This window comes from Melopsittacus undulatus, chromosome 1 (assembly GCF_012275295.1).
Source record: "Melopsittacus undulatus isolate bMelUnd1 chromosome 1, bMelUnd1.mat.Z, whole genome shotgun sequence".
NCBI classification, from domain to species: domain Eukaryota; kingdom Metazoa; phylum Chordata; class Aves; order Psittaciformes; family Psittaculidae; genus Melopsittacus; species Melopsittacus undulatus.
This window is the reverse complement of record NC_047527.1, coordinates 33323025-33344976: the sequence shown is the minus strand read 5'-3', so window position 1 is coordinate 33344976 and position 21952 is coordinate 33323025. Positions and strand designations below refer to the sequence as shown.

At 38.5% G+C, this 21952-nt stretch overlaps 1 protein-coding gene across 1 annotated transcript in view; it reads left to right on the top strand.

The window, feature by feature from the left end:
* Positions 1-2916: 2916 nt before the first annotated feature.
* KCNB2 (potassium voltage-gated channel subfamily B member 2) overlaps positions 2917-21952 on the top strand; it is a 174774-nt gene continuing 155738 nt past the window's right edge. The window contains exon 1 of the mRNA XM_005150800.3: positions 2917-3495. Coding sequence (XP_005150857.1) covers positions 2917-3495 — 579 coding nt within the window. The remainder of the gene's footprint in view (positions 3496-21952) is intronic.

Below are 21952 nucleotides of genomic sequence, written 5' to 3'. Positions count from 1 at the left end.
ATGACCACAGTTAACTAGGATTTTTAAAGCTTTTCAGAAAAGCCACATTTCCTCAAGTAAGAAGATGCAACCAATAATTACACTGACAAATCAGAAAATGTTTTATCAGCTTTAGACCAGTCTTTGTGACACTATAATTTCACATTGTTTCGCAAATTTGTGTGGTAACTACACTGCACAAAAGCTAAAGCAATGCACAGTCTTGCCTATCTTTAGTTTTTGTAATCAGAAGAGCAAATGAGAATATGGTTAACCGAAGATTAATCAGATCGAGTGCTTGATTTCTACTGTGTTTTATGTGGTAGTGCTAATATTAGGGTACACATATTAATTAAAAGCAAGAAGTCATCCCTGAGATTCAGTGGTGAATAAATTAGAGAACCTCTTCAGAATCTGCCTGAAGACTTGACTGATTTCATCGAGAATGACAGAACCTCTCTACGAATTTCTTAAATTGTTGGGGTTTGTTATGTAAGACATCCTTTAAAGGAGAAACATCATCGTGCATTAAAGTCTAAAAGGATTTTTTTCAGAAAGGATTGTAAATGCTTCCTCTGTGGAGAAATATCCTCTCATAACTGCTTAGTGTAAATCCTAAGTGGTTGTCTCTGTCTCAGAAGACTGATCACAGACCACTAGGAGACGCTTTAGTGAGACTTTGCCAAGACTTCAGTCCCCCCTTTATCAGAAGTCCCCCATCAACCCTTCCATCAAAGGCAATGAGAAAGAGGGTAAAAACAGAGAAAAAAATCAGCCTAAGTTGAAGAGGAAAAAAGCAAAACACAGACCAAACACAACAGACAGGAATATATATTATGTAAACCTACTGATGTTGGGGCTTTGATTTTGATGTGACATTTATCTTTGCAAGTGAAGTTATCAGCTTATCTTTTTCATGAATGAAGGTAAATGTTACAGGCTTAAACCCTTATGTAAATAGGCACAGAGGTGCTCTGGGTTGCACTGGGAGATCAGGAAGGAGCTTCACAGTGCAGGGCTGGAGGCAGGATGGAAAGAGGCAGAATATTTTAGCTCTCATGTTTTTTTGAAGTAGGTTCAGCTTTACAGTGAAACTGCTAACATGCTGCTCTGTTGGGCTGTTGCTGTCATAGGGGTTAGTAGACAGTGAGTTGTCAGTCAAGCAAAAAAAATAGTCTAACTGTAAATATTACTCTGATGGGTAATTTTCCTTTTCTCTGATGCTTTTAGACATGGAAGTCTGTTAATACTTGTATGATACATGGCTGAGCCTTATTGTTATGTTAACTGTTGGTGAAGGAACTTCTAAAGTTTAATGAGGTTTAGTAATTTTCCACTAGGAACGTAGTCCACACTGTCATAAGCATGTCAGATGACATGCTGAAATAATTCTTTCCTTTTCCTGATACTTTTAGCAATTATTATAGATCCTTGCTTTTCTGGCAGGGATCTGGTCTTTGTGACCTTCTAATTCCCTTTCAGATTTCTACCTTTTTTCATGGTGAGTTTGTACTCATTTGTTCTTGTGCCATCATGGTCCTTTAGTACAAATGGTTCTTCTCCCTCCCTGGTGTTTACCTCTGATATATTTAACAATCCCTTCCATCACAACCTTTCTGCTTACTCTGCAAAGAGGATCAAATTATTGTTCACATCAAATGCTTTTTTAAAGCTGTAATTACTTCACAAAAAACAAACAAAAGACCCCCAACAAAACAAAAAAAAAAAAAAAGGAAAAAAAAAACCCCAAACTGTTGTATTGTTGATTTGGAGAGAATGGGATGAGGAAATGTCAACTTAGGGAAATTACTAAGGAGGACCTTCCTACCTTGGAAGATAAGCTTCTCTAAGCATTCCTAATATTCTTCCTTTTTGGGTAATTATTTAAGCATTGTATCAGATAATTATTTACTCTAGTAGAAATGATGGGTGGATTTCCTTCCTGTTTGATACTGATGCTCCAAATGTGGTGATACACAGTTTCACTTCAGAGTTCACTGAAGCACCAGGCACAATGAGTGAGGATGCATGTCTGGATTATTAAAACTGAGATTGTTGATTCCTGTCATGCAATCTTGTCCCTGCAGCAACTTAACAGGTGAACAAGTGGAGTGCAAAGAGCCTTTCTGAGGAGCCAAGAAATGGTATGCACAGTCCTTGCCTATATAACATGTATTACTGGTCATTTGTATTCAGAAGATTTAGGATTCTTTTAACCTGTTTGTAAAGAAATCAGCACTGCCTACTGTTAAAAAAATTAACTTGCCTGGATGGCAGTTGAATTGTTTGGTGAGCAATGTTTAGCCATGAAATAATACAGCAAATCAAGATTTGAGTTGGGACGGGGAGAAGCAGTTTAGTTTCACAGGAGATTTTGATATGCTGTAATTGTTTTACTCAATTTCAGTATCTCCCAAATTTGAGGTTTTCATTGAACGGAAAGGCTGCCCCGTCTCACTTTTCCCTTATGGTTATCCCTTCAATCTTTGCATTAGTGCACCTCACAAACTAGTTGGTAAGTATTCAGATTAAGCCAATATGGCTGCATCCAAAACTGATTAAACAAACCAACAAAAGAACAAGATCTCTGTACAAACTGTCATGGTTGATTTTTTATGAATATGGAAACGCCAGTGTTTTTTTTCCTTTGCTTAAGCATAGTGCTCTTAACTGTTCCAGTTGTTCCAGCGGTTCTGTATACTACCACAAAAGAGTCTCACTATACAGAGAGCAAATTACCATCATTAAATTTTCATCTGCATATGAAAGCATGGAAGGAGAGAGACAGAGATGGGGGAATATATTGTACATTCTGATTCTTTGTCTTTTTTAGCTTCAGGGATGGAGCTGTCTGTCTGAAGAGGACTCTGCCCAAATACTTGTAGTCTCCAAGCTCATTCTCCTAAAGACTGGTGTCACAACTCCACCTTTTTCAGAATGGCTGAGAAGGCCCCACCCGGAATCAACAAAAAGTCTTCAAGGTCGACCCTTTCTCTGCCTCCAGAACCAGTGGAGATCATTAGGAGCAAAGCCTGCTCGCGGAGAGTTAAAATAAACGTTGGTGGGCTGAACCATGAAGTGCTGTGGAGGACTTTGGACAGACTTCCAAGGACACGATTAGGAAAGCTCAGAGACTGCAATACTCACGAATCTCTGCTAGAAGTATGTGATGACTATAATCTAAATGAAAATGAATATTTTTTTGATCGACACCCAGGGGCTTTCACTTCCATTTTGAATTTCTACAGGACAGGGAAACTACATATGATGGAAGAAATGTGTGCTCTTTCTTTTGGCCAGGAGCTTGATTACTGGGGGATTGATGAGATATATTTAGAATCTTGCTGTCAGGCAAGGTACCATCAAAAGAAAGAGCAGATGAATGAGGAGCTGAGGAGAGAGGCTGAAACAATGCGGGAGAGAGAAGGGGAAGAGTTTGATAATACCTGCTGCCCAGAGAAAAGGAAGAAGCTCTGGGACTTGCTGGAGAAACCCAACTCATCTGTGGCAGCAAAGGTAGGATAAACAGTAGGCTTAATGCAAAGACAGTAGAAAATGGTTTTGTGACCCATGTATCTGACATGGAGGAATCAACAACTTTCACTAATATAATTTGAGAAAAGAGGAATCTAAAAGTCTACATAACATCAAGTGAATACACCCAAATCTGTCCTAAAACCCACTGAAATCTGCAGAAGGAATCCTGTTGACTTCAGTTGATTTTAGGCAACTGATACACTTTACTTTTGCTGTCTTATAACAGAAACTTCTGTGTGATTGTTAATGGACTGTATATTAAATGCTTTGATGAAAATACAGCTAGAGAAAACTATCTACTTTTTTGTTAAAAAAGCATTTGGTTATGAGAAAGATATGGTTCAGTATTGCTACTTGTCATATTACAGCCATTGCTTAGGTTTGGTACCAGTGTCTTCTAAGGTGTGCTGGATGGGTTATCAGACAGTAGTGTCAACAGCTGCTGCCTGGCATGATTTTTTACACTGGGCAAGAACTGCAGTATGTTTTCATTTATACTGTATGTTTTCAATCAAGAATTAGCATGCTCTGTAAAAAAATTACTAAAATGCAAAAGCATATGATTATATACACATATATATAGTGTTTATATACATGTATGAATGTATATGTATATAAAAATATCTATTATAAACATACATATGCAAACATAGATGCATACCTATATATATGTAGAATTTGCATAACTTCAGGCAGAAATGCGGAAACATTCTGATGAAGCCTATTTCCAATATTGCTATCTTCAAAAGGCAAGCTGGCAAAAGTCTTACTCATGCAGTGGAACAGTTTACTGTTGTTAGGGACACAGGACTGCACACATAGATGTTGGTACTGCTATTTAAAAGAAAGATTTTCTTGCTTCTTGAGGAACTTCATTGTTGTATTTGTGATGTGATATACTATTTAATGTGAAGTGAGTTGTGGAAGTATGTCTCCAGTTCAAATCACTGAAAGTGAGAATGTTAAGCTTAACTGTGGCATTATTCTCTTCTGTTGACTTGTTATTGGATGCAACCCTGCTGGACTAAGGTAAGTATTAAAATAACATGGTGGAATGGACGAAAAACAGAATCCTGGCAAAGATTTCTATTGCAATAGCAACTTCTGTAATCAAGGTGAAATACACTTTTTTTTTTTAATTTTATATTTTTCATTGCGGGCTGCCATTTACAGAAGGACTTTTGTAAAAAAAATATTTATTATGTGAGGATATGAGGTTCAAAACTGGAATAAAAGCTTATAGGAGAAAAAAGAAAAGAAGGTATTCAGAATATTTTAGAAAACTATATGAATACATTTTCTGCTTCTGAGATACATATTCTGGGCCATATGTTCCTCTCCAGGAGAAGGAGCAGAGGGAAAGCAGATGGGCGTAAGTTGTGCCAAAAAGGGTTCAGGGAGGCCGTGTCACACACCGTGATCCCCTGGTACAAGCTAGCATCCATCAGCAGCCCCAGTACTTCTGTGACACAGCTGCTACACAGCCTGCAGGAGTCAGGGACCCGCTTCTCAGTCCTGAACAGCTTAAAACATCACTGATGCGGTCTCTAACAGACATCTCCTCCTGGATGCAGGAGGAACTCCTTGTGGAGCCATGTGGCTGGGACATGCTGTGTGTGAGCTGGGAGATATCCCTGCTGTAGGCGCTGCCTCAGTTACCTCCCACATCATACCTGGCAGGCAGATTTGAGGGGAGAGAAAACCCAAGTGTTAGCTTGTGGTATCTTTTATCTTCTGGTTTGGCTTTTTTTTTTTTTTACCATAGAAAAGAAGCCAGTTACCTGGAGGGCTTGAGAGACATGCTTAGTGTTTCCCTAAGACTAGCTAGTAGTCAACACAGTAAGATAGACCAAAAGAAAAGGGCAAAACTGAAATACTGGTTCTTCTTTGCCTGTGACTCGAATTCTTTTTGTTTTTGGTGGATAAATATAGAAATATAGCACAGTTAAACTTTATGAGTGCTTGCCATTGACCAAACTCTTCTCATGACTTAACAGTGCCCCATCATGGTTACGGTTGAAAGAAGTTAGGGCAACTCTGAGCTTTTAAGAAAATACCCCTTTGGCCTTTGAGGTCAGATTTCTCCTCAGGGTTTGCAGATGCAAGTGGTCATTTCTTTCATTTCCCAAGATGTCTAAATACTTACTTTTTACCTTTCTATTTCCCTTTTCACTTGTCTCCTGGTTTGATTGCATGTTATAGTTTTATGCATTCTTGCTACGGGGAGTTTCACATTGCATTTGTATACATGTTAAAATGATTTTCATTGTTTCAATTGCCTCATCTAAATTGATGTCATTTGATGTGGTTTCTGTGATTCTAGCAGCTGGAAGTCACCATGTTACATGTACCTGGTTTCTCTTTTTAGTGACCCTCAGTCTATAAATACATATTTTGAGCCAAAATTATAGTCAGATACATCTATGGCATCTCAAAAACTCTGTAGAAATTGGCTGAATGGCATAAGAGACAGCAAAAAACTGTCTCAGTGCATTCAGACTTGGGAAACATAAGCAAACAAGCAGAGAGGCACGCAAAACAAGATATGCTAGAATCAGTTGGATATACTTCCAAACAGTCTGGAGCCATCACAGACTGTATTAGGCTCTGTGGCAAAGTTTTACCTGAAGTGCTTGGGTAATATCATTTTCATATTTATCTTTTGTTCCACGATGTGGTGAGTTGCTAGTTTGTCCTGAAACAAGAGACAGAACCATCTTCTCTGCTCTGTTGGACTAGAAAGGATGGTGGGATTTTGACAGTGGGTACTTGAGAACAAATTGAGGAAATATTACTATGAAGTTTCAAATTCAAACATTTGCTCCATTTCAAACTTCCGTAGAAAGAGACTATGTCAATATGCATAGCTATCCTGCAGATGCCTGTTCAATCATTCATATCTTGTGTAGCACCTAAGCATTTGACGGAAGCAGCTTGCTTTTAATCCCTTTCATATAAAAGATTAGGAATGCAAGATAAATGCTTGGATGTGGTTTTGATATGTGGCTATGTCTTGCCACTCCTCCATTCTACTAAGATCCCTTCTAAGTCTGATCCAAAGCTTACTGAATTAAGGGGGAGTCCACTTTGGTTTAGGCATCTTAGGACAAATCCTGCTCCTTTCAAGGTCAACAAAGGTTCGCCTTTGGCTTCACTCACAGCAAGGTGACACACAACAAAGTGAGAGTGTATAAGCAACAGGTATTTTATAATAAATAATTGTAAAATCATAGAATCATAGAATAGTTAGGGTTACCTGTGACAAAAAATAGAAGAGAGGAATAAGGATGTGTGGCAAGAAATTAACATTATAGTTACCTAGTAAAAAAGGAGTTTATGCTCAAGTACTGTTGCACAATACAGGCACACTTTACTATGAGTTTTTTTTGCTTTTAGTAAGTGCAGCTATTCAACCTCATCTCAGTCAGACAAATATTCTGCATCTCAGAGAAGTCCCAGAGCCTGGTCCCTGGTCCACAGGGTTTTACAGGAGTATGGCATCATTTAATTCACAGTAACATATGAGCCTTTCAGCCAGGCATTTATTTATACTTATTGTGTAACCAGTATTTTGTGAAAGCTACCCTTTAAAAAAGTTATTTTACTAATGCACAATGAAGCTAAACCAGAACAAAAAAGTACTTTGAAACTTTATGGCAAAAGAGGTCTGAAGCAGAAAAGAACTTCTCCAGAGCAGGGTCATGGTATATCTGTTTTTCTCCAGAAAAGTCTTGTCTTTCACCTTCTGGGAAGTAAAAAGGTCATCATTTGCTCTTCTAATTACAGTTGCTGGGACTATAACAATTCCCGTAGAGCAGCAGCAGCTCTGACTAACTTATCAGTAGTGTGAAAGTCCTCGGCATATAGCAGGATGAGCATTCATTTGAGTGGATGTGAATTGACTCAGCAACTTGCTGAACTGGGATATTAAGGATGAACCTAGCTAAGCTGATGTCTTTTTAAGTACATCTGTGCTATACTGTTCTGTGTAGTGCACTTAAAATCAGAGGTGCCTGACTTTGGAATGACTGTCAATTAAAGGAAACCATAAATCCAGTGTTTCTTTCAAAGTGATAATGCATGAGTTCTTTCTTTCAATCTTGTTTATATAATACAAGAGCCTAGTTCTTTTCTCACGCTTGTTTTATATTGCTAAAACTTATTTGGATTAAATCCTAAATAAATATGGAATGTTTCTAGTGCAGATGGTCTACTATACATATAGAGTGAATGAAGTCAGAAGTGAGTGGAATATCTAGAAGAAATGGAGAGCCTATGTGTGCCTAAAGACATTGGATAATGACTCAATCACGTTTCATCTACAAGATTATTTTAAGTACCTTATGGTAATGTTATCAAGAAATATAACTCAGATTTTCCATTTGGTATTTTGTATCATAGGTTCGCTCTTTGGCTAAAACTAGAGTGTAGTAGCTTGGAATTGATTCTGTAGGTCTTTCTTGTGTAAGGCATTCTTTCTCACATGGAGTGTTTCCTTAAACCTCCGTGTGACTATTACCTGATCAAGCATAAAAGGTAGTATAAGTTATTAAAAAAATTACTAGTCAGTCACACTCTGTCCTTGATTTTTGCATACCCCTGTTGATACACATACACAGAAGTGTAAAATATTGGCCTCTGTGGCTTTGCAGCATGAGGTTTGCTTTCTTTAAAGTTACATGAAGCCTGATGGGATTGAAAGTGTTCTCTCTTAATTCTGTTTCACTGCATGGCTCATTTGTCCTTGTATTGTTTTGTTGAATTCTTTTTTCTTGTGGTTTGTTTTCTGGGTTTTTTTACTTTGCATTACTGACTGTGACATGAGTATTCCTCCTCTGTGAAAAGCACACTAATTTATCAGCTGTGGATTGTGGATTACAGAAGGTATAATTACCCCAAGCCTGACTGGAAATTGTGTAGTTGGTGTGCTGCATTCAGTAACTAATCCCCTAGGTGAAAAAACATCCTTTTGTAAGGAAAAAAAAAAAAGGAAAGAAAGAAAGAAAAAAAGCAGCATAAAAGAGGAGATTCAGGCCACTGATACTTACGTAGCTACCAGGTGCATTATGGCTAGGCTTGCTACAATGACTGGAGAAGAGAGGCACACTGATTGTTCATTAGGTGCCTGATTCTTATTTTCTATAAGTCTGTTTTATGTATAATTCACACTGATGCTCCTGCCTCTTTAGAATTTGTAGAGCAGTGTAAGAGTTACCTTGTGGTAAATGCAAATTGGCAAAGTCAGCACTTCAGAACAGTATCACAGAATCATAGAATAGTTTGGTTTGGAAAGAACCATAGAATCGTAGAATAGTTAGGGTTCGAAATGACCTTAAGGTCATCTAGTTCCAATCCCCCTGCCATGGGCAGGGTCACCTCACACTAAACCATGTCTCCCAAGGCTCTGTCCAACCTGGCCTTGAACCATAAAGATCATCTAGTTCCAACCCCCAGTATTCCTTTGCAAGTACTTATAAATTATCTCCTAGATTGTCACACAGTGTTCATTCAGGGTGAACCTGCTGATTCTTCTTGGATTAAAGGTCACATCACATGTTCAGAGGACTTCAGAAGGACTTTTAGCTGGTTGGTTGCATTGCAAACAAGAGCTACCACATAAGAATAGTGTCTGTCAACAGCTGAATGTTTGCACTTGGAGTATTCAAGTGAACAAGTGAAATAAATACTTTTTGTTGTATTTTCATACTGGTTTATATGAACAAAACACGTATATTCTCTTTTCAGTTTAGGTTTACAACTTGTGTGCCATCCTGACTTTGTTAATATTTCTCCCTACAAAAGCTTATACTCTGTGTGCCTTCTCATCTAACTGTAGACCAAGGATAAAGATGACTGAGAATTAAGACTGTCTCTTTTTAAAATATGAGGAATAACTTTTGTACTATTTTAATTCCCACAAGTTATTGTATTGTACATAATATACCTCAGAGCATGATAACAATCATTGAAGATGAGTGGTGTTTTCTAGCTGATGTGTAGGTTGAACTTCTGTTTGACCTCTGGTTTCAACTGGCTTTTTTCATGAATCCTGTTATGAGCATTCATCTGGATGTACTACCAGGAATGTTATAGTTTGCATCATCATTTCCTATACTTTAAAGGTATTTGTGTGCTGAAACTAAGTTATGGTAAAGCACAGAGGATAGTCACTGGTAATAAATGCCTATCTTCTAATTTTTGCTTCTGGCCAGGACACTTATTACCATTCTTTGCTTTTAAGATGAAGTTATTTTTTCTGCCAAACAAGAAAGTCAGTCAATGTAACTGTAAGACAAAGAGATTATGTTTGATCCTAATCATTCATATTTAATAACTAAAGTGTTTTAATGTTTTGAATGAGAAGTGAATATATTGTTTTTTCAATAGATATTATATCAAGGAACACAGTAGACTGGCAGTAGTTAATTGATTTTAAGAGCTTGTGTATGCTCACTGCTATGTTTGTCATTAAAAGATTATTTACCTTTTCTATGCTTCTTACATGAAGTATCATGTAACTCATGATTCAGCATTTTTGGTCAGCCTAAGTATTATGGGAATGGAGCTACAATCTGCCTTGTTCTGGAGATGTTTAATACCTCAGTTACTTATAGGTTCCCTCCAGCCCTGAGAAATTATCTGTGATGTGCTGTCTGAAAAGCTCTCGCTTTAAACTTATTAAAAGAAATTACTAAAAATTTCTATTGGAATAAGATGAGCAAAATGTCTTTTGAGCTGACCTGCTTAATATTTACACTCAATTATCAGGAAATCAGATGCTGAAATTTTGGAAGCAGTGCCAGGGGCAAAGATACCATGACTCATTCGGGCAATTATCACTGGCTTCAAGCACTGGCCAAGGAATATCCCATTCACTGCATGAACAGCAGGAAGAGATCTTTCGTTCCTGGAGCTGTCAGAAGGGGCTTCACTGACTCTGGTTTTATGGATACCTTAAGGAAAATTAAAGAAGATTCATGATGAATCTTGCTAAAGGGGGAAAAAAGCAAGAATAGTTATTTTAAAAATGGGGAAATAGATTCTCCATATTTGGAAACAATATATAATTGGTAATTTTTTGCAGAACAAAGTTTCAAAGTAAAGAGTAGAGTGCGCGTGCACTTGTGACACCATTTACAGAATCACACATTACCTCTTGCACATAAAAATGTGCTAGGATCTAGAATATATGAGTTTACAGTGCATTACCAGCAGGTACAATCTGCGTGAGAACAGCTATCCTTTGCCACAGTAAATAGCATTATTTTGATTTATCCCAGCTGCATCTTCAGTTAGGAGAACAATTTAACTCTATAATGACTCCTTTTTTTTTTTTTTTTTTTTTTTACAGCTGCTCATGTTTTTTTTTTTTTATATCTGTTACCACCAATTCAGTATAGAGCAGCATCAGTTGCATATACCTTTTAAAACATGTACTGTGGTATTTCTGGTTAGGGTGGTAATGTTTTGTGCATTACAGCATGCCCCTCAGTAACGTCAGAGGCATCTCGCAAGCTGGATTTTCAGCTGTGACATGTCACTTAAGCTGTGTCATGCCTGAGTGGACAGACCAGGGTGTTATGCCTTTCCCTTCACTCAGAGGCAGATCATATGTCCTTAAAATGTTGCATTTCCGTTCCATGTTTTCAGAAGCAGCTGCCAGTGCATTGTCTTCTCATGTAGGATATTTGGAAACAATCAGATGTCAGGGACATGCACTAATAAATTAAATGATGTTAAGGTGATGTTATTTGAAGGATTATCCAGACCAGATCTGTTGGAAGCACAGGACTGCCCTGACTGGCTGGGTGAACAGGCTCCATCTTGCTTTTGTAAAGCTGAGAGCAAAACTAATCTGTATGATAACCCACCAACTGGCCTTTCTGTTTGAGTCTCTGATTTTGTTGCTATATGTAAAACAGCAAAAACTGCTCCCAGGTGTCCAGGAAACTAAACAGATTTCTGCATGTTACTTATTTCAGAAAAAAAACCCCACATGTTGTTTATTATAACATATGGCAGACTCATGAGTTTTCTATTTGATGAAGATATGTGAAAATTAGACACATAGCACTGAATCCCAGGTCCTTTGAGGGAATACTGAAAACAAGCATGTGACACTGGCACAGCTGTTTCAGAGTGACTTTGATATCAAAAAAGTATCCCAGTAGTCTTTTTATAAAGCCACCACAGTCTGCTCTTTACATGCTTCAGCAACTTTGTCTTTGGGGATGCATGCGATGAGGCTGGGTTTTCAGGTGGGGATATGTAAGTGTATATCCATTTAAATGTACTTGATTTGTAGAAGTTGGGACCCAGACAACATCCTACGTTTGAAATTGTTTGATTAAATTCACAGTATCCTTTCCTCATGAATGTTATGGAATTATGAGTGAGGGAATATCTGTACTCCACATACCATAACTGAGACAGGTCTTCAAGTGGTTTTGAGCAACAACAGAAAGTGGCAAGTTGTCTTTGAAAAGCACACTTAGGCACTGTGATCATTAATTCTACATATTAACAAAGTAGTTCTTACTTCCAAAAAGTCTGTATGGGGTTGTTGGAGCTTCTAGTCATGTATATCCTATGTGTAAGTATATGTAATATTGACAGATGGGCCTTTTTTTTTAACACAATATTGAACAATGCGAAGATGTGTGAGGTGGTGCAAGCAATCAGAACATTGGTTTTGTCTCAGTACTTAAGTGCTTACAAACTGCCTGATTCATGTCTGCTGAATTTTCAAGTCATCTTGTAGCTACTTGTTATAAATATTCATAGAGGATTTCTTTTAAAATACAGGGAAAGGCAAGAGCCAGAATGCAGAATGCAAACCTGAAATCTGAGTTCTCTGAGACTCAGGTTCATTCCTGTCTGAGAACCTTTTATGCCTGCAGTTTATAGGAGATGGTATTGTGTTCTTCTAAGCTCCTGCCTAAACACTGGCACTTCACTGGAGCAATAAAAAAACCTTCTAGGATTATCTGTATTTTTCAGTTCTAGCCTGTAAAAGGCAAATGAAATGAAGGTCCTAAAGGAGAAAGGTTCTTCAGAAAACAGCTCTTAAAGGGAAATCTTTTTCTCTCCAGGCAGTAATGAGGTTCAATGCAGAACGTCAGGGAACATTTGTTACCGAAAGCTTGGTGTCTTCACTCATCTTTCATTGGCTTCCTCCTGATGTAACCACAAGGGTTAGACATTGCTTTAAATAGCTGAGGTATGGCACATGCCAGCTCTATCCCAAGGACAGCCAAGTGGCAGTGACAGTTTTGGGTGTCAATGGCCATCTGCAGAATGCCCCATTGGAAGGTGTGGCTGCTGGTTTGTTTTGGAACAGTCCAGCTTGCATTGATTTAATGTATTGTATGGTATTTCTGATGAACTCCTGAGATGTTGCCATTTTTTTGTACTTCTTCATCAATCAGGTTTCTGTGACAGACCACAATGGCATCAAGTTTGGTTTACAAACTCCCGTTCACACAGTTTCTTTTCCCAGCACTGTAGTCTCCTTTTGGATTGCTTACTGAAGGCTCCCCGGGTGGTCTGTCTGTTCTGCTTTACTGATGCCTCCACCATCGTGTTTGGCTTTGGGGGAGGTTTTTCTGGGGAACAGTTGATATTGCTAAATTAAAGTAGTTAAGGTTTCTCAGACAGCAAGATCATCTAGAAGTGTGACAGGCTTATTCTGAGAAGAACTGGGAACTCATATCCATTTCTGTTATTTGCACAAAGTTTTTATATTTTCATATATTTTAAAAATATTGATACAAATTCTTTTGTTTAGTTAAATGCCACTTGAAAAAAAAAAGTTACAAAAGTATCTTGGTCTGTGTTCTATGTGTGCATTCATGCAAATACATTTTGTGACATTATAGCACAGAAAAACTTGGTTAATGCCCCTGAATTCTGTTGAAACATTGACTTCAAAGCACTTTAGACCATTCCTACCAGCATTTAGCACAAAAAGGCAAAACACCTAATATGAAAAAGAGTACATGGTTATGAGGCCAGGCCTGTTTGACTGAACCTCACAGACTTCTTTAGTATTGAAGTAGGAGGGTCAAGTGACAGAAGTAGTTTAGAGCTGAGACCGTAAATTCAGGAATTACCTGATCAGATGCCTCTTCTGTACTTCAGGCCAGCATGGTGCAGTTTAGTCCGACAATGCATAAGGTAATTGTAGAAATGGTAAGCACTTACAATACTGTGGCAGGAATTATAACTAGCCACTTCTGCATCTCCAATTCAGATGGCTGGAAACACAATTAAAGCTCTGGGGGTGGGTAGGCCATGCTCATGAATCCAAAATGAGGACCAAAAGCCTGGAGTAATTTTGAGATGTTTTCCCCTGTGCCCTGGCAGAACATTTAATAACCTTTCACACTAAGCACAGGTGGCTTCTCATGCCTTTCCTTTGGCCCATGACCTGCATATGATCAGCATTTTTGTTTTCATCTTATGATTCAATATTATCCATGTCATTTTAAAGTCTGTTACCAAACTGCAGGTCTGTGCAGTGCAATTTGCTGTATTTGACAGTGTTTAGCTGAGGTCCAGAGAGTAAGCCATGAGGCTGAATGTCCTGTGGATCACCTTGATGAGCAGCCTGTGTGTTGGGAAGAAAGAGAATGCTTCTCCAGATGGGATTAGAAACCTAGATTGGTGTTCTCATGCTTCAATAAAGGATACATGAAGGCTGGAAGTTGAAGGCAGAAGGATGCTGTGTTTTCATGCTTGAGTGAAGTTCATTATAAAAGACATTTTAATCAGAGGGGGAATGGAGAGAGAGAGAGCGGTGAGTGATTAAATCATTTACATTGTCATGATTCTGTTTGGCCATTTTAAGTGGGAAAATTCAGTCCAGTATCACAGACATACAGATAGGTACAATTTCCTAATTACTAGTTACATTTAGGTTCCCATGATAAATGATGTATTTCATTAGTACTTTTGCTAGCCAAAATTTGACCCTCAGATCAATCATTGTACATGCTTCAGTGAACCTAGTTTATTGCAATCTGAATTTTAAGTTGACATATTCTGCTATCTAATGCTGAGGTTGGTGTGTGCATATTTCCTTCTAAACTACATATGGAAAATTAACCCAAAAATACTATAGGTGCTGCAGTAACAATGAAATGGTGAATAGTTCCTCTTAGCTTTTCTGTAGCTTCTTCAGTCTATTGAATTCAGGAAGGACCAGTGCAGTTTGTTATGTACTTGTATGTGTAGTTTGGGGTGAAATAAGTATGCATGAGTTTTTTAATTAGAGTAGCTAACAGAGATGAGAAATCTTGGACTGAAGAATAATCTGTTTGATGAGAGAAAACAATGAGGGTTAGATGTGTTCTTTAGGAAGCATTCTTAGTTAACGCCAGAAGTGATGGGATGGTTGGACAGGTCTTATTACAATATTGCGTCACTGGTGTTCGTAATGCCTGCATGGAGAACAAGCTCTTCTGAAATACTTCTCTGGAAGCAAATGAGTTTTCTCTGAAGAGAGCTGGTGTGCCTGACTCACAGGTGTCCTTGCCTCTCAGACTGATTTCCATCATCATTTGATAGTACTCTTTTTTTCAGTTTAGGCAGGTATGAAATTGAAAGCACAAGCTTAATCTTGGAAATATTTATTACTGCACTGACTCCCTGATACCATATCCGACACATTTCAGCAATACCGCATTCACGTTAATGTAACTTCAGCATTTATAACTCCAGCATCACCTGTTTTCTCCATAATTTGATTTAAAAACAAAACCCAACCCTTAGCTAAGCCTGTGCTCCTGAGAAGGAGGCTGTATGTGACAGGGTAGTTAACAGGGCACAGTTGTTAGCAGGGTTTTATTGCTGCCAGTCTTTCACTGAGGCATCCTCCCCCAGGACTTCTCTGGAAAGGCACAGTGCAGCTGCAAAGGGCACAGCGCAGGCACAGATGTCTTCTGCATGTGAAGTCAAGCCAAGAAAGTCGGTATGCAAGCTGCTGGAGAGCCTGTGTCAGTCACTGTGAAAAGGAGGCACAACTGCAAATCAGTTTGATGCCTTTGCTCCCTCCCTCTTCAGAAGGGAAGATGGGAAGAAAACCTTCAAAAGCTCTGAATCTTTCCCCGTATTCCAGTGAAAAGGAGTGTTATCCCTCAGGAATTAGGGTGAGCTCAAGAGTGGCCCAGTCTGGAGGAGCAGTGCTTCAAAGGCATACATTAACTGGGGAATGCCTTTGCCAATTTACCAAGAAGAGTACACATGATAATTGTTCTTGTTCTAATTGGGTGACGATGGATGGAAGAAGCAGTTCTCTCCTGCATGTGCTCCACTGCTCTGGCATAGGCAAATAGCACTTACAGACACAGAAAAGACAGTGAACCTGCACAGAGGTACACAAGTAAAACTCAAAAGAAGGATGGAGGTTTTGAACTGTATTTCCACTTTTCATTTCCCATGCCTGTATAAATACAGTTTTCTTTTCCCTATTATACATGCATGAAAGAAGTCATTCATCAATCAGAAAGAAATCAGGCAAAACCCCACAGTGCTGTCTTTCTGTTTTCTTAAGCTCTATATAGAAAAATCTCACAATATTTTTACTATTTTTTCTAAAATGTTTATTTTTTAATATTACCATAACTGTTGTTTTAAAACCTCTTTGAAGTGAAACCTTCCCTTCAGAGGGATACCTAAGTATCTAGAGATGTTTACAGCAGAAAAACAAACACTGTTTGACTCTGGTGTATGCTGCTGTAACATTGATCTTGTGTGTAAGAAAAAAAGAAGATACATTTCTCAGTGGATGAAAACTGCTGATAAATTTGTACAGTGATGTCAAATATGTTGGCATTCATTGTTGGGTGAGTTGTCACATATAAGGTAGATTTCCTAGGCTTAAGGGTGCTATTTTGAAACACAGTTTCTGTTAAAGGAGATTTACAGTACTCTAGAAAAATGGGAGCAAGATAGTAGATCAAAATGAAGACACAGAACACTGACCCAGGTTGTTTCTGAACAGTAAAAGCAGTCTGTTCTTCCCCTTCCATGCAAAATCCGTAGCTACAGGTGAGCCAGGGAATGCTGTTTCTTTTGCACGATAGTGTGTATCTTCACTATAGCCCTTTGACTGTAGGAATCCCTCTAGGCTAACAGGCTTTTTGATGAGCGCTCAGCCTCTGCACTGCAGCTCCTGTTGCATGGAGCCTTACCACAGCAAATCACTGGGAAAGTTAAGGCCTATGGATGAGGGTTTGCTTCCTGGGGCTGCTGAGTTGCAGAATGCTTTGGAGACAAGCTGTCCTGGGGACAGAGCAGGGTGTCAGTGCTCTGGCTGGCTTATCTTGTCAAAGGAAGGAAACCTGTATGAGAAGGAAGAAGCATGATGGCTGGAATAACACATGTGCTTTAGACAACTATGTTTGCATCTTTGTGTAAGTAATCTAGTATTTGAGCTGTAGAGCTGACACTATTTCATATGATAAGAGTCAAAGAAAAAGTGGAATAGGCAGTCTAAGTCACCAGGTAAGATACCTAAGGCTGGAAGAGAACAGCAGAAAAGACAGCTATGGACAAGGTAGAGAGTAAAAGAAACATAGTTACCGAGTACCTAAATGTGCCCTAGTCCGTAGTACAGTTTGGACCCTAAAAGCCACAGCAATATTTCTAAATTCTTCTGAAAAACTCTTATCTTGATATCTCACATAACTTTTTGTTTCTACTATCAGATTTTGGTCAAAAAGAAAGGGTAGCTGGCCACATGATTTCATACAAAGGTTCTTCAGTTTGCCAGGTCTTAATTCATAGCGTAGAACTTCAGCACAGTGACAGCCATCTACTAAAAGAGAGGTCTGATGACTAACCTACTTGTGAGTGAGATTATTCCTTCTGTGAAAGCAAAGCAGTGTTTTCTCCAACTGTGTAGGACAGAATTTTAAACTAAGCAGGAGACAGCTGTTCCCTCATGTTTACTGACAGCTGGTGCATACGTGTTAGGCATGTGCATATGAAAGTTATCGTGCAAAGCGAGGTGCTTTGCAGCTGCGTTAAGTCTCGTAAGCATGTCACCTCACAGTTTCCAAACAAAAATACCCCAGAGAGCAGTATATCTTGTGCTTGAGAAAAAATTTAGTATGATATTGTCAGGGATTGCTGTTGTATAAGTCACTCCTAGTAAAGAATTAGTGCTAGAAGCTTACCTCTGGAGTGAAAACACATCTATTAAAGAAAGCATGAACATTTTATAGTATTTGGGGAGTAAAGTTAATGAGCCTTGCTTACAAATTAAATTCAGACAAGTAGATGTATGTTTTCATCTGTCCCTAATGTCATTGGTTTAGTACTGAGTGCCTGGCAATGTTGAGTGGTTTGAGATACACAGTCATTTGACACAGCAGAGAAGCCCTTTGTACAAATGCGGACCTGAGGTACACTGATGTTAATTTAAGGTTACACAGAAAGTCCATGACAAAGCAGGAAACTGGATCCAAATCTTTCGTGTTCTACACAGCCGCCTACATCGGGACCATCTTTTCTGTCTGTGGAAACTGTCTGTGGAAAACTGTCTTACATATTTTAGACTTAAGGCAGGCAGAGGTTATACTCCCTTATTGTTACTAATAAAATAATGTTCTCATTTAATAATGCTGATAGACATTTTCAAGCTTAAAAGCCCAAGGGACTCAGACGTCCTGTTTCTATTCCTTTTAATGGTAAATATGCTATTTCAGCCAATATTTTGTGGGTATATCTTTGTAATGGTATACATGTCAGTGGATCCCAAAGTCTTTTGACCTGTTTAGTTCAATGCTGATATTCAAAACAAAATTTATAGATTACTCTATACTTAGGAAATTTAACCGCTACTTATCATAGTAACGATTTGTCTTTGATCAGATTTCTACAGTGTAGCTTATAAAGTGAATTAATATTTAATTTAAAGTCAATAAAAAGACCTTGCGGGTGGGAAAACAAAAATAAATGCTAATAGCAGAGATAAAAGAGTAAGAAAGTCTTCAGCTGTATCCGATTTTTTTTGCTTTAGAAATTTATCCATAGTCATTGATTCTTAATTCCTTCCCTGTCTTTTGGCTTGAAAATTCCTTTTGTTCGCTAAACAGATGTGAAGCATCTCCTCTGAGATGCTGCAACCTGCCTACTCTTCCAGTATATTTGGACAAGCTGAATTTATAATCAGTGCAGTCAGCTTCCTCCAGATTCTAAAATGGGTTGCAGGGCAAAAAGTCTTGAGCTAATTCGAGCTGGTCTACCCTAGAACTGGCAGCTGAGTTGCTGCATCACCCTTTGGTGATACCCTTATGTTAATTCACCTTGTTGAAAAGCAATGCTTACTAATTTGGATGCACAGCCACAGCCTCAGTGTTGCTGTGCATCATGGACAGACCAGCATGCTCAGTGATACTGGATTTCAGAATGAACTTCTGTTGTATTGGATTTGCATCCTCCAATTTTTTTGTTTAATGAATTGTAAACCAGAAGAAACAAAGTCTATTGTATTTGGACAAGGGAAGCACAAAAGCTATGGCAAATTGAAACAGGACAACAGTTATGACATTCAGAACAGTAAATAATTTGTCATACCTATCCTGCAACTGCAATCTGGACAGGACGTTTGTTTGCTTTCCACTGTGGCTCGTGGTCACAATTAATCTTCATTACAGTAGTGCTGCAGCAGCCAGTAGAGAATCACTGTGTACACCACACTGATCTCATAGAGCTTGTAGGCTGAGCAGGTGAGGGGCAGCAGGGAGGGAAAACACATGGGTGCAGCAATGGAGTTGAGCAGGGATGTGGTTGAAGTAGTTGTGCTGCTAGAACATGCCAGCTGGCCTTCTGGGACTTCTGTTTTCCTAGACAATATGTATGAATCTTCTGTGAATGGAGTTAACTTCTAGTTTCACTTCGATCCAGTTTCTCACTGTTGCATGACTCAGAAAAATGATAAGCTGAGCATCCTAATAAACAGAATTGATGCTGTAGGTAAGCTTGGATAGTCTTCACCTAACATTGCATTTAGTCATTTCTCTATATCACAGTCAAGTGAACTGAAGACATTACAGGTTGGTTTGGGTTTTTTTTTTCAAAGAAAGTATAGGAAAAATATGGCAGGTGAGGAAGCACACAAAGTCATCACTAGGGAGAAAGCTAAAAAAAGCCCTGTTCCTTAATTAAAAATAGGACAAAGATCAATAAAAAAATTCCAGTACTGGCAAAGTCCTAATTAAGCCAGAATAGGTGAAAATAGACAGATCAATATATACTAAGGTGCTATGTAAATTATATAACTCTAAAAATATAAGGCAAATGGAGTGAAATGCCTAGTTTTATTTTAGGAAATTAGCCAAATAGGTGTTTCAGAGCCTTAATGGAAGGAAATTCATCACCTTGTAATATCAATCTACAAAGCATCTATGAATAGCAGACAGTCCCACGACTGGATGAAAGTTCCTATACATTAGGAGTGAGGAGTTCACACTGACAAGAAGAATCCAGAATCACAGGTATAAACACAAAGAATGAAATCCCACAGCTGTATTACCTGCTGCCTCATCTGGGTGAGGACAGGGATTTTGAAAAGCTGAAGGAAAAAAAGGAAAAAAAGCACGTGATAAGGTATGCTATAAAAAGCAGATGTTTAGACCTCATAATTGTATGTTTCAAAATATAACTATTAAAAAGCTATCAAAAAGTAGCATATTGCTTGGAAATTTGTCATAATTTAAAGATCAAAAATAGAAAAGACCCACTATGGAAATACTTAATATTAAAAATAAAGGATTCCACAAAGCTGAGGAATTCACTGGAATAGACTTGAAAGGAGCAAATATGATAGGAAAAATAAAAACAATGAAACACCGTCAAAACTGGTGCAATTATATTAGCACTTATTAAAAAATGAATTAATTCTATGGATTGGCATAGTAAAACAGCTAATCAAAGTTTTATTGCAAATAAATAAACCTTCTGAAATTGGAACTCATGTCCAAACAAGGAAAACAGAATAAGCACAAGGAAAGATGCCTCAAGTGGAGCTGTAGGCAACTAGGTGGACTTAACTTCTAGTTCTAGAAGGCCCCAGCCATGAGTTGCTGAGGTTGGAGTACAAACCAAGGAAACTCTCTCCCTGAGTCATTCTCTTTTCTACTCTTTCCCTCATACTGGGCACTTTCAGATGTGTGATGAAGAGCTAGATGAGTCATTGCTCTTCTCTGACATGGACATTTCCCCTTATTTTGCTAAGGAAAAGCTCATCCTCCTTTTTCACATACCGCTGTGCAGCGCGCTAAGAGTTTTCTGAGCAAGAGGGCATTGCTGAGCATGTTTTGGACATTTCAAGGTCACACAGCCACTGAGCCGGGTTTTGTGTTTGTTTGCTTGTTTCTGGTTAACGGTGCTATTTTGGTTTCTTGAGTTTATTCAGTCAGTCTGTGTCCTTGTGCTGTTCAAACCCAAACAGTAGCTCAAACAAGGTGCGACTGTAGGTGATTTTTGTCACTCTGCTCCTGAAGGGGAAGCAGTTACCATGCACAGCTCAGAGGTGAAGTTAATTAGTGGAAATGTAGTTATAAAGGGAAATGTCTGTCCCCTCCCTTCCAAGTCACAGCAGCTCCCCTTATTAGGAGGCCAGTCACAAAGCACAGCTGGGGCCCTTCTCCAACAATGTGGAAGACAACAGTGCGCAGCTCCCTGACAGCTGGTTAGCATCTCTGCTAAACTCATTGGCTCTACACGAGATACTGTTGTTTTTCTTTGGTAAAGCCAGGTTTTGATCTTTCTGTTGTGTTTTCAGGTTTTTTTTCTTTTATGGCTTGAAAGCATTTAGCTACTAGGCTTTCTCAGGGTCATAAAATGTTTGCATTGGGAATTAAAGGAGAGTGTTTTTTGAATGCTAGTGTGAATCATTGACAAATAGCAAAGAAATGAGCCCTCATTAATCATAACAGTCTGTGTGGAAAGCAAATATGGAGCAGGCACATGTTAGGGAGTGTCTTATGTCAGATCTGCTTTCAGGCAAGGCTGATGTGGAAGCCGTGCTTGTCATACTGTACAGTAGTGCTTGTTCTGCTTATGGATGCCTATTTCTTTAGGGGTTAGCTAAAACCCAAGATTCATTTGGAAGGCAATTACCCCTTTGCTTCCATTGCTACAATTTCTCAGACAGATGGATAAAAGTTGACAACCATAGAGAACAAGTTCAAGACTACAGGAATAATACTACAGCCCAGTAATTTCCCCCCTCGCTCCCTGTACCAGGAGGTACACTCCACATTTTTTAAAATTATTTAATTCATAAAATTTGTAACTTTTGCAGTGGATCTGGACTAGAATAAATCCCGTAAATAAAAATATGGCGACATTTGAAAAACTGTAAGTGGAGCTCGTATTTTTTTGTATCTGGAGTCTTGTGTTTCAGATTTTCTTGCTTGCCACTGAT